Source organism: Vitis riparia, chromosome 18, assembly GCF_004353265.1.
Source record: "Vitis riparia cultivar Riparia Gloire de Montpellier isolate 1030 chromosome 18, EGFV_Vit.rip_1.0, whole genome shotgun sequence".
NCBI classification, from domain to species: Eukaryota; Viridiplantae; Streptophyta; class Magnoliopsida; order Vitales; family Vitaceae; genus Vitis; species Vitis riparia.
In genome coordinates, this window is record NC_048448.1 from 3412835 (window position 1) to 3426177 (window position 13343).

Genomic DNA, 13343 nt, shown 5'->3' on the forward strand with positions numbered 1-13343 from the left:
CTACGCCTCTATTCTCTATCTGACACAAACTAAAAGACAGATGGCTCCACACCTTAGCTCGCCTCTATCATTTCTGCTGATTTTGATTGTAGTTTCATCAGGTAATATCTTCTCTTAATCATTTTTCTTTCATTCTGTCATCTGTTTGGTTCTCCAAAGATAGCATGTATTGTAGAATCAATCCTAATCATATGATCTTAGAAATTCCTGTGTGATTACCAAAACTTTAAGCCTCTATTTGTACATTTTTCTTGGATGGACAGTGCCACAAATATCAGAATCGGCAAGAGTGTTCACTATAACAAACGACTGTAAAGAGACAATCTGGCCGGCGGTCTTCCCGGGCGAATACTTTGATGGTGGGGGCTTTGCCCTAAAAACAGGCCAATCAAGGGTTTTCACCGCTCCACTGAGCTGGTCTGGGCGTATATGGGGTCGATCAGGTTGCAACTTTGATAAAACTGGTAAGGGAAATTGCCAAACCGGGAGCTGCGGCGACAACATCAAGTGCTCGGCCTCAGGCAAAACACCTGCAACACTCGCAGAATTCACACTTGCAGCTCTTGATTTCTACGATGTTAGCCTTGTCGATGGCTTCAACCTACCATTAGTTGTAAAACCCATTAATGGTAAAGGAAATTGCAGCATTGCTGGCTGTGACAGCAACCTAAGGGACACTTGCCCGTCCGAGCTCGCCCTTAAATCCAGTGGGAAGACTGTAGGGTGCCGGAGTGCATGCGATGTGTTCAACACTGATGAATACTGTTGTAAAGGGCTTTATGGGAACGCCGCCACATGTGTACCTACCTCCTACTCCAAGAAGTTCAAGGAGGCTTGTCCAGCCGCATATAGTTACGCTTATGATGATCCCTCCAGCATTTTTACCTGTTCCGGCACCACCGACTACGTCATCACATTCTGCGGATCAAGGTTGGTAATATTGTATGCATCATATATAATAAACCATCAAGCACACGTAATTTAATTTACAAATTACAAACCCACCACTTCACATCTTGAAGTCTATCTATGTTCGATCTTCTTAATTAATCTACTTAATTACCTGAATGATTATCGTCTACTAACCATTAAACATATGAGTTTTTTTTTTATCTTTCAGGCGGCAGCCAGCGTGCACCTACCACAACAACAAACTCATCTGCAGTGGATCTAAGGGCTTAAGATCTTTGATTGGAGCATGGTGGGCTGTGATGCTCACATTTCTATTAACCATATCCGTCTCTTGATCGGAGGAAGTGTTTATATATATGGATGTAAATATGAGTTTGGCCCTTCATGAAAAATGACCAACTCAACTACATTTATTCATTTTCCCACGTCTTACAATTTGTCTGTTGACACTTTCTGATTTTCCCGCTATCACATGGGTTACCTACCTACCCACTCTATGGTCTCCTAGCATGTAATGGATATGTAAATATCAATTCAATGAAAAGGCGATTAATGCTTTTTGATAAGCTCATTAATAAATTCTATACAACTTAGTAAATTGGATTAAAAGCCCAAATCTGATTTTTAGTATGGGTTGCAACTTGAGGCTTGGCCCAGCCCAATTCAACAAGGACAAAAGTGAGGCCATTATTGGAAATTCAATTAATTGCTTTATAGTAACTCAATGGCATACAGTATACAAGAATACGATATATATAAACATGGATACGCTTCCCACGATACGAAGGCCGAAGGAGCTCAAAAAATGGCCGGTGGAAAGGTGTCCTTCAAGGTCACGCTCACTTCCGATCCAAAACTTCCGTTCAAAGTGTTCGTATACCAAGTCCTTTTCTCTTTAATTTCTTTTTTTTTTCTCTCTCTCTCTCTTTCTGTGCTCCTTTTGGATTCCGAGAAACCCTAGGAAAAATAAGGAAATCGATTCTTTTAGCACCAATTCGCTATAGGATTCCAAGTTTCCATCTATTCTTCTTTTACGGTTTTGTGTCTCTAGGGTTTCACATGGTTTATGGTTGTTTGATTTGTCAATTGCAGGTTTAGCGTACCAGAAGCGGCTCCGTTCACCGCCGTCCTGAAATTCGCAGCTGAAGAATTCAAAGTTCCTCCTCAGACCAGCGCTATCATCACCAACGGTATTCTGCTCATCTTGGTCTAGGGTTTACGATTTTTCTAAATTTCTGTGATTTTGTTGGTATTTTGGAAATTCAGATTATTTGTTTGTTAATTCGTTGTTTATAGATCTGATTATGTTAAGGTGAATTTGCGAGGTAAGCAATTTTTTGGTAATTGAAATTCCAAGCTGTTGTAGGGTGTCGGGCTCATCTTTCAACGAGAAACATCTCTATTGACACAAATTTCACAATTAAAAAGAGTTGTCTTATTAACTTAGATGATCAATTCCTTTCAAGATTTGGCTCTCTCTTATGCATAAATGGATTGGATTTCTCTTATCCTGTTGATGCTAAAATCATGTACAAAGATTTTAAAATCTATGAATTCCCACCATGACATGTCAACTAATTGTCCCAAAAAAACCATGTTTCACTTAAATATAGGAAGAATTAAAATTTATCTGTGAATTTTTTTTTATTTTGTCAACTTTCTCAACCGTCAATGAAAATCAAAACTCTCCCAATATCCTATTACTTTTCTTTCTTGGATTGATTTTCCTTTGAAACAAAATTCAAATTCAGCAGAGAAGAAATAAATCTAAACAAAAAGAAAAAGGGCACAAAGGGAAACTATTGGTGCATATCAATGGGAAAACATGACAAATTGGAGTTGGATAAAAATATATATATAAGATATGAGACATCCAATGGAGAAGTATTCAGTGTTAGTTTCTCCTGGTTCGATGACTTGAAATCATTTTTGACAATTGATTGATGTGGCATGGCTAAAGTCTGTAGATTTGGAGACCATCTGCACATTGATAAGGCCTGCAAATCCATTTTTGGTTCTGAAGAATTTCTGAATTCCTTTATTGATTGCTTTAGGTACACACCATACACATATATATACACAAATGACTGAATAAGAAAAAATCAATCTAGCTTGATTCTCTCCTAAAATTAGGAAACTGAATCATCCTAAATGATCTCTTCTTTTTTATTCCTAAAATACTTTCCTAAATTAAAAACCCTAACTTTGAATGCCAAATTTCAACACTCCCCCTCAAGCTGGAGAATATATATCATATAATCCCAGCTTGCAAGTTAAGTCTTCAAAGTTAGGCCTAGGTAAAGCTTTGGTGAGGATGTCTGCGGTTTGGTGCTTGGTAGGAACATAGTTCAATCTAACCGTCTCACTAGTCACCTTCTCTGTGATGAAGTGTCTGTCAATCTCAACGTGTTTGGTCCTGTCATGATGCACGGGGTTCTTTGCTATGCTTATAGCTGCCTGATTATCACACATCATCAGAATTGGAGATGAACTCGTTTGCCCCAGTTCACTAAGAACCCTTTTTATCCAAATCCCTTCACAGATTCCCTGTGCAAGAGCTCTGTACTCAGCTTCTGCACTACTTCTGGCTACAACTGATTGCTTCTTACTTCTCCAGGTAACAAGATTTCCCCAGACAAAAGAACAATATCCAGAAGTGGACCGCCTGTCAATGATGTTTCCTGCCCAATCCGCATCTGAGTATACTTCAGTGTCACGGTTCTCTGTCTTTCTGAAGAATAGACCTTTCCCTGGTGTCATTTTTAAATATCTAAGAATCCTGTAGACTGCTTCCATGTGTTCCTCAGTGGGGCTGTGCATGAATTGACTTACAGCACTCACTGCAAAGCCAATATCTGGCCGAGTGTGTGAGAGATAAATCAAGCGCCCGACAACCGTTGATATCTCCCCCTGTCTACCGGTGTACTTTCTTTCTCGATACCAAGTTTCTTCTGACTATCCATAGGAGTATCAATTGGTTTGCATCCAAGCATACCGGTCTCCTTAAGAAGATCGAGTATGTATTTTCTTTGAGAGACTACAATTCCCTTCCTTGATCTAGCCACTTCCATACCAAGGAAATATTTCAAATTTCCAAGGTCTTTAACTTCAAACTCCTCTGACAAATACTTCTTCAAATTCTGTAATTCCTCCATATCATTCCCAGATAGAATAATATCATCAACATAGACTATCAATATGGTCATTTTCCCAGCATGAGACTTCTTGACAAATAGAGTATGATCAGCCTGACCTTGTTTGTAGCCCAACTTCAGGACTGCTTTTGTGAATCTATCAAACCAGGCTCGGGGAGATTGTTTAAGGCCGTACAAGGATTTTTGGAGTTTGCAAACCTGATTCTTTGCCATACTTCTTCGAAACCAGGTGGTATTTCCATGTAGACTTCCTCTTCTAGGTCACCATTTAGAAACGCATTTTTTATGTCCAGTTGTTGCAAGCACCAATCTTGATTGACAGCCAATGAGAGAAGAATCCTGATAGTGTTCAGTTTTGCAACAGGAGCAAAAGTCTCCTGATAGTCTATCCCATAGGATTGTGTAAACCCTCTAGCTACCAAACGAGCCTTGAATCTCTCGACTGATCCATCTGCTTTGTATTTTATGGTGAAAATCCACTTGCACCCCACGGGCCTCTTCCCAACCGGCAAATCTGTGATAGTCCACGTCCCATTCTTCTCAAGTGCATCAATCTCATCTTGTACTGCCTTCTTCCATTCTGAAATTTTTAATGCCTCTTGTATTGTGTTGGGAACCTGAGTATCATCAAGAGAAGTAGCAAATGCTCTGTAAGATGGTGATAGCCCTTCATATGTAACATAATTCCCAATTGGATGATCTGTACATCTCCTAACACCCTTCCTCAATGCAATCGGCAGAGTAGAATCATCAATGCTGGGAATTAACACCTCTCCAGCCCTATCCTCACCTATGTTTTCTTCAGGAAGACTTGAATTGGAGTCAATATATTGGCCACATGTTGACTGTGATCCGTGCTCTAATTCCTGTCTTTTCCTCCTCCTGATGTAAACTTGTAAGTTCTCATTAGCAAGTTGTGGGGCTATAGGTTGAATAGGCATGGGAGACTGGATGGTCACAGGAGATGGCTGGACTGATGACGGTATGGGTGTGGACAACTCAGTGGGCGCGAATTGGAAAGGATTTGGTGACTCTGAGTGAAAAGAAGGTACACCCTCAAGAAGAGACTCCCAAACTTGATGTTCATTCATGCTCTCCCCCTGAACATGAGATTTGGGATAGAAGAAGACATGTTCAAAGAAAGAGACGTCCATGGTGGTGTAAAATCTTTTGTTGGTTGGAGAATAGCATTTGTACCCTTTTTGGGTTGGAGAATACCCTAGGAAAATGCACTTATTCGCTCGAGGAGCAAATTTGCTACGATTTTGAGGATACACATGAACGAATGCCGTGCAACCAAATACTTTGAGTGGTAAATCAGAAGAGGCTGCACGGGTGTGAGGAAATTGTTTTAAGAAAAGTTGACGTGGGGATTGAAAGGTAAGCACTCTGGATGGCATACGGTTAATCAAATAAGTAGCTGTGAGAATAGCTTCCCCCCAGAAATAGTTTGGAACATTAGAGGAAAACATAAGGCACCGGGCAACCTCCAAGAGATGTCTATTCTTGCGTTCAGCCACCCCATTTTGTTGTGGAGTGTCAACGCAAGAACTTATGTGGATAATGCCGTGATTTTGAAGATAAGTACTGAGACTACTAGTAAAGTATTCCTTTGCATTATCTGACTTGAGGACTTGAATTTTGGAATTGAATTGATTTTGAACCATAAGATGGAAGGTTTGAAAAATGTGCCCGACCTCTGACTTTTCTTTCATAAGGAAAACCCATGTTACCCGTGTATGATCATCAACAAATGTCACAAACCATCGAGTGCCAGAAATATTTTTTATCCGAGAGGGACCCCACACATCACTATGTACTAGAGAGAAAACAGTCGAAGGTTTGTATGGGATTTGAGGATAGACTGTTCGAGTATGCTTTGCAAACTGACAAATTTCACAGTGATAAGATGCTGGATTTTTATTGATAAATAATTTGGGAAACAATTTTGCAAGGTAAACAAAGCTAGGATGACCAAGGCGATAGTGTAACATTATAATCTCACTATCTTTATTGACCTTAGAATTTGACACAGAATTGAAAGACTCTAACATACTCTGAGACTGTACGCAACTTGCTTGAGAGACTTGGTTTGAGAATTGGCCACATGAGAGGAGGTAGAGCCCGGAACACAGTTCAGCACTGCCAATCATCTTCCCCGATTTCAAGTCCTGAAAAACACACAAGTTTGGATAAAATTTAGTAACACATTGGAGATCACGGGCCAATTTGCTAATGGACAAAAGATTACAATCCAAGTTTGGAACATGGAGAACAGAGTCAAGATATAAGTCTTTAGTAAGTTTTATAGAACCTGTCCCGACAATTTTTGACTTTGAACCATCAGCAATATGGACGGATGAATGACCATTACTTGGCTTGTAATTTTGAAGAATGGTAGCATCTCCTGTCATGTGATCAGAAGCACCTGTGTCCACTATCCACGACTTCATTCCTCCTCGATTAGCAGTGAAGGCTACACCGGTAGTACTGCCACTGCCAACTTGGCTTAATAGTTTCTGTAGCATCTCCATCTGCTCTTTGTTGAATGGACTCGGCTCGGGAACAGATGTGCTCTCAGAGTTGGCAGCCACGTGTGCTCTGCCATCTCTGTCAGACCGTGGCTTTGGTTTCCAATCAGCCGGTTTGCCATGAAGCTTCCAGCAAGTCTCCTTATAATGGCCTGGTTTCTTACAATAATCACACCAAGGCCTCTCCCGTTTCTGACGATCACCACTACTATTAAATGACCGAGCCGCAAGGGCAGAGGCATCCAATGTTGGGGCAGGTTGCTCTTTGGATCCCATCATCACTTTCTTTCTACTTTCTTCACGCCTAACCTCTGAAAAAGCCTCCCTGAGACTTGGCAGGGGTTTAATGCCCATGATTCGGCCTCTAACATCATCCAATTCCCTGTTTAGTCCTAGGAAAAACTTGAACAGTCTCTTTTGTTCCACAATTTTCCTGTATGTTGCTGCATCATCAGGACATTTCCATGAGTGAGTCTCGAATAAGTCAAGGTGCTGCCAATACCTTGTGAGTGTGTTGTAATACTGAGTAACTGTCTGCTCTCCTTGGCGGAAGTCATGTAGGGCTGATTCAACCTGAAAAAGTTCTGAAATATTTTCAGAACTTGAGTAAGTTTCTTTGGCTGCATCCCATATGTCCTTTACAGTCCTAAACAGCAAGAAATTTTCACCTATGTCATTGTTCATGGAATTGATAAGTCATGACATGATCATGCTGTTTTCAATCTTCCACTTCCTGAAACCCGGTTCTGTAGTTTCTGGCATGACTGCTTCTCCAGTGAGGTACTCATCCTTTCCTTTACCGCAAATGAACAGCAACACAGATTGTGACCACTGTAAGTAGTTATGGCCATTTAATTTGTGTCCTGTGATGAGAATAGGAGAGGAATCACTGCCACCAAGGTTTGGAATTTCAGATCTGCCTCCTAATTCTGGTGACGTGACGCTGGATACTTGTGATGATGCCATTCCGTATTTCGTCATGGACCGGAAAAGTAGAAGAACACTTCCCAAAGCACGTGCAGGGATTAGAGTTGAGGAAAAATAGCCGGAGGACGTCGGAAAAGCTGATCGGAGGGCTCGCGGAGGCAAAAAGACCCCAAAAGAGGCACGTGCAGGGCTTAGATGGCAGAAACAGGTACGTAGGGTGGCTGGTCGGCGTCAGGCGAGCTTGGAGTAGGAAGCGCGTCGCCGGAAAGTGGCTCACGCGCCCTCACGCGCCGGCGCGTGAGATGCAGTCGCCGGCCGGAAAAACGCGCGTGGGCGGCGCGTGGATGGTTTTCTGGCTCCGGTGTTTTGGGAAAAGTTGTAGATCTCCTCCAGACGCTCCTTGCGGTGTGAAAAAAAGTTCGCCGGAAAAGTCGCCGGCGGTGAATGTTTTTCTGACGACGATTCGACCGACCAGAAAGCGTTTTCTCCCTTGGCTCTGAGAACAGGGACTGATGACCGGAATGAGAGATAGTCGGATTGAGAGATGGCCAGAGAGATTTGGCCGGAATGAATGATGACCTGAATAAGAGGTGGCCAGAAGGGATTAGGGTTTCAGAAAACTGGCTCTGATACCATGAAGAATTTCTGAATTCCTTTATTGATTGCTTTAGGTACACACCATACACATATATATACACAAATGACTGAATAAGAAAAAATCAATCTAGCTTGATTCTCTCCTAAAATTAGGAAACTGAATCATCCTAAATGATCTCTCCTTTTTTATTCCTAAAATACTTTCCTAAATTAAAAACCCTAACTTTGAATGCCAAATTTCAACAGGTTCATAAGTGGATGGAATTGGATTTAAAGGAAAGCTGGTTCAGTGAAGGCCTTTTACTATGTTACTCTCATTGATAACATTAGGGGAAAATTTTCAAAAACCAATTTCCTCTCATTTGATCTTCCCGCAAAAAGGGAAGAACACATTCCTTTCCTTCTCTTTGCCATTGACTACTTTCCAATCCCTTTTACCAAGAATTTGTCAATCTTTGTGCTTCACTATTTCACTACTTTCCAATCCTTGACATTTTGAATGAAGAATATGTATCAAAGGAGGGCTTGGAACCTGGTGAACTTGGATGCTCAGACAATCACCTTGGCAACCAACATGTTTTACTGTCATGGTTATGCAAGCTTTTGTAATGTTGGTCGTGTATCTTTGCCAATGGAAGAACCATTGTATAAATTGAGATGGAAAATGACTGTGGATAGATTACTAAATGATTATCCTTCTTTTAGTCATTGGCAACTAACATGTTTTACTGTCATGGTTATGCAAGCTTTTGTAATGTTGGTCCTGTATCTTTGCCAATGGAAGAACCATTGTATAAATTGAGATGGAAAATGACTGTGGATAGATTACTAAATGATTATCCTCCTTTTAGTCATTATTAACTTCCATTATCATCCTCAATGATCAAATAATGGAAAGTGATTATGCAAAATTTTTCTAAATGATCAGATTATGGAAATTATAGATAGTAATATGCTCCTAGTATCAGATAAGAACATACTAGACATGTACACGTGATGGACGTAAGAGGTGTAACGTGTGGAATTATAAGAAGAAAAAGTTGAAAGAAAAGGGACATGTGGAATTATAAGAAGCAAAAGTGGAAAGGAAAGGGTGCTTACATTGATTTGTGGGGCCCTCTTGAGTATTTACTATTTTATATTTTTTATTTCTCATCATAAGAGTAATCGTAGCCATTTAAGTTTTCCCACATTTGACAAAGAAGCAATATGCCAAGGAGGGAGACACACCCTTTTGCTTTAATATAGTAGGAATAGATATACTTGCATTGTCATTTTGAGCTTTCTTTTATTATTCTTCGGAACTGATTTTGTTTTAAATGCATTATTTTCACAGATGGTGTAGGAATCAATCCTCAACAAAGTGCAGGTATGTCAATTCCCACTCTTTAAGGTTTAGTTTGCATATTCAGTTCAACATTCTATTGTGGTTGTCTTTTACCTAATGTTACTATTATTCTGCACAAGATGAAATATGTTATCCCTTGCAGCAATACTTTTGTTGTGAACCTTATCGGTTTACTGTAGAGAAGTATCTGTGGAAATTTTGATGTAAAATTTCACTATTTTTGACCTTTTTAGTTCTAAAAATTATTGGCCAATAGATTTGAAGAGCTGACTTGAATTTTAAGAAATTTAACATATATCTTGGTTGTGGTTGTACAACTAATTAGGATAGGATTTTACATATGCTTGAATTCACATGTAATATTTGACCTAATAGAAATACTGCCACTAGTCTACTTGATTCTTGTCACTCAAGGCTTACCATATTGAGTATTGGATTGATTAAAATTGTTGTGCATGCCATCTATGAATCTACCTGGTGTGGTGAGTCAATGAGGACTTATTGATCTACAACTAGTTTTTTTTTTTTTTCTGGTTTCTCTGGTTTGTTTCTTCATTGTGTGTTATGACCCGCAAATTGTGCTTTTGTTTAATCTGTATTATCACATTTGATTGGGGCGATCCTTTTACATTCTTATTTTAGATTTTGGATTTGTGCTGGTTCTTTAACCATTGCAGTATTCATGTGCCTGTCCCAAGCAGTTGGGACTTGGGATGATGTTGATGTAATTATTTGTCCATGCTGTCTGTAGTTTGTATTAATTTTTTCACATGCTAGAATCTTAATTATACTAATTACTTGAATTTGATTGGCTCTAGGTAATGTTTTTCTCAAACATGGTTCTGAACTCCGCCTGATTCCCCGTGATAGAGTTGGAGCTTTTGGGACTTTGGGTGCTGCCTTAGTATCAGGGTGAAGAGATTGGACTACGTTCTCTACTCCATTTGAATAGATAATACATCCTGGATGTATTTTCTCGAGTTTTCTTGGCTTTCAATGAGTTGGGAGGATTGTCATACTCTCCTGAGCATCATATTACTGTAATTGGCTCTAATAAAAAAGATACTAATTTAGTCAATACCATTAACCTGTGAGGGATTGGAACAATGGCTGGTTTATATAGATGGACTTTGAGTGAAAATGAAAGGAAGAGAAGGGCAGTTCCATAAATATATTAGGCCTGGTATTGCCCGTTAGGAGATGGGCCTGCGCCAATAACAAAAGGCCGAGTCAGTGATTCTCAAACCTCCATAATACAATTATACAAGTTGTCAGATGGTAGACATCCATTATTTGTTGGGCTGAGTTAGAAATTCTGAACTGCTGAGCAAGGAAACATTGTGGTTCGAGTGCAGTGATAAATTATCCCAAGGGGCAATGTGAACCACCCTGGAGTAGCAGGGTTTTAATCTTAGATTGTCAGAATCTGATTAGGGAGGCAATGCTATGAGCCTATGGCTAATGATATTCAAGTAGCAGATTTGATTAACTAAAATAGGGTATAGACTGAACACTTTCAAGCGTGAACCATCCTAGTGAGTTCATTATGACGGTAGGGCTTTTGTTTGATTTGGAAGGTTACACTTTTCCCACTAAAGACAAAAAACGAAAGAAAAGAAAAAGCTTCCCATTCAAAACGTGATAATGTTTCTTTATCTCCCTTTAGTGAGAGAGCATTGTTGGAGGTGTAGCATTAACGCACCTGGGATCTTTTACTGAAAATAAAGTACAAAGATTTAAGCTATCTTTGCTTTTAGAAAATTTTGAAAAATAAATGTGAGAAATAGAAAATAGAGGAAAACAAGAAGGAGATAATTTATCTTTTTTTTTTAAATGAAAATTAAATTTAAAAATAATAAATTATTGTTATATGTTATTTTAAATTCATTTTATATATATATATATATATATATAATTTTAAAATACATAAATATTTAACTAATTTTAATTATATTTTATTTTTGTTATACAAAAAAATCACTGTAGAACCAGACATGAAAAACCATTTTTTTTGGGAACCAAATCAAATATAAAGAAAATTATTTTATTTTTTGCATTTCTTTTTTTTTTTTTCTCTCAATACTTATCCGGAACCAAACCAAACATAATCTCAGGAAATGCTGTGAGGGTGCATCTTGTATTAGATGCTTTCCCAGTTAATGTTTTTTGAATTATGGCAACCCTGCACTTGCGTTCGTAGCGTGGGTTGTACAGCAGTGTGCTTAAATGCTGTACCAACTGGGAGCACCCAGGAAAGGCAACCGATATGAAATGTGCTGTACTGGAAGTCGGCAAGTTTGTTTGATGTAATGAGATGAAGGTCCACCATGAGCGTGGTCATTAGTCCACGATTTTGGCGCCTTTGGATGATTACCACCTTTTGAGGAAGTGAGGACAGATCCATTTAGATCTGTATCTAACCCAAAGGATTTTGAAAGTGGCCCCAGTATCTAAGCACTGACCCATCCCGACCATTTCATGTTCCCCAGCTGCCTTCGCCTCTCCGTTGCTCGGAAGTGACCCAACGAACTTTACCCTAATGCTCCATCTATTCTCTCTTCTTCATCACCCATCCTAAAGAGGCGAGTTGATGCAGTACAAGAAGTCTTTTTTATTTTATTTATTCTTTTAAGGGAGGAGTTGTTTACTTTCTTGCGGTCATGGATCTACACAAATGTTGCTTTCACGATTGTTACTTTGGTAATTGATTCTTTAAAAAAAATTAAATTTGATTTTAAAAGTTGGGGTTGTTTGTCTTTTACCTTCTTTTTTTTCCTTAAAATTTTCATATTTGTTAGAGTAGCTTGTTTTTTTAACCTCTTGCGGTTTTTTTAAGACAAATTTATCTTTTCATGAATTACTATCTTAACAATTTTTTTTTTTTAAAAAATTAACTTTATTATAATACTTAAATTCAATTAAAATTCCTAAAATCAATAAATTCATTTTCATAAATATGAATACAAACCATTTGAAAACAAATGTTTATTTAGAAAATTTTTAATATTTTCTTAATAGCCTAGCAAATCCTAATTATTATTTCATTACTAGTTTTCATTAATCATATAATTAATTATTCTAAATTTTTTATTATGATATTTCGGGATATTTAAAAATATGTTAAAGGCTTATCACTTAACAGTACACTCATAAAAATACAAATTAATTAAATACTTAACAGTATTTAACTCTATTAAAATTTAAATTAAATTCAAATATATTCACATTAAAAAAAAAACAACACAAAAAATATACTAGAAATTAAAAAAAAAAATCGCATTAATTACTTCGATTTTTGGAATTGGGGCACGATTATGCCATCCTTGTTTTTAGATTTTTTTGCAAAATACATCCTCATTTACCGTCCTCCTTGTGGGATAGTTGAATCAAACCCAAATGATTCTAGAAGAGCAAGGGGGCTCATCACATCCTCAATTTTAGATTTTTCTTTTTCCCCCTTCATTCTCTCATCACCACGTGTTCCCCGATTGCCTACCCGTCACGAAACTCCAATAAGAATGTAAGTGGATGGTGCGTCACTAAGCAATTTTTGTGGCTTAATTTTAATCGTACCATTTTTGCAGTGGTGCCCCAAAAATAAATAGTACGTGGTCAAAGGGCTCTAAAGCTTCATTATCCCAAATACATACACTTTTTCTCTATATACACCCATCTCTTTCTCTTTTTTATAGGACATTAAAGGCTACTCAAGCATAATGATCCTAGACATGTTCACTTTTCCTTTATATACCCATATGCGTTTTTGGTAGTGCAGAAAAATAAAAATGGTTTGTACTTGAAGTCGCCCAGGCAAATATTCTGCGCTAAAAGGTGTGTAGTGGCTGTTACACATATACCCCTGGTCATCTCTAA

At 38.4% G+C, this 13343-nt stretch overlaps 2 protein-coding genes across 2 annotated transcripts; both read left to right on the forward strand.

Annotated features, from left to right (window-relative positions):
• Nucleotides 1-1483, forward strand: LOC117907580 (pathogenesis-related thaumatin-like protein 3.5). Its single transcript, XM_034821168.1, has 3 exons — nucleotides 1-101; nucleotides 264-930; nucleotides 1121-1483. Exons 1-3 carry the CDS (start codon nucleotides 41-43, stop codon nucleotides 1245-1247), a joined length of 855 nt encoding a protein of 284 aa, XP_034677059.1. The 5' UTR covers nucleotides 1-40; the 3' UTR covers nucleotides 1248-1483.
• A 189-nt stretch (nucleotides 1484-1672) lies between these two features.
• LOC117907582 (ubiquitin-fold modifier 1) lies at nucleotides 1673-10685 on the forward strand. The gene is made up of 4 exons (XM_034821169.1): nucleotides 1673-1782; nucleotides 2005-2102; nucleotides 9459-9491; nucleotides 10289-10685. The coding sequence occupies exons 1-4, from the start codon at nucleotides 1718-1720 to the stop codon at nucleotides 10384-10386; spliced, it is 294 nt and encodes a 97-aa protein (XP_034677060.1). The 5' UTR covers nucleotides 1673-1717; the 3' UTR covers nucleotides 10387-10685.
• The last annotated feature ends 2658 nt before the right edge of the window (nucleotides 10686-13343 follow it).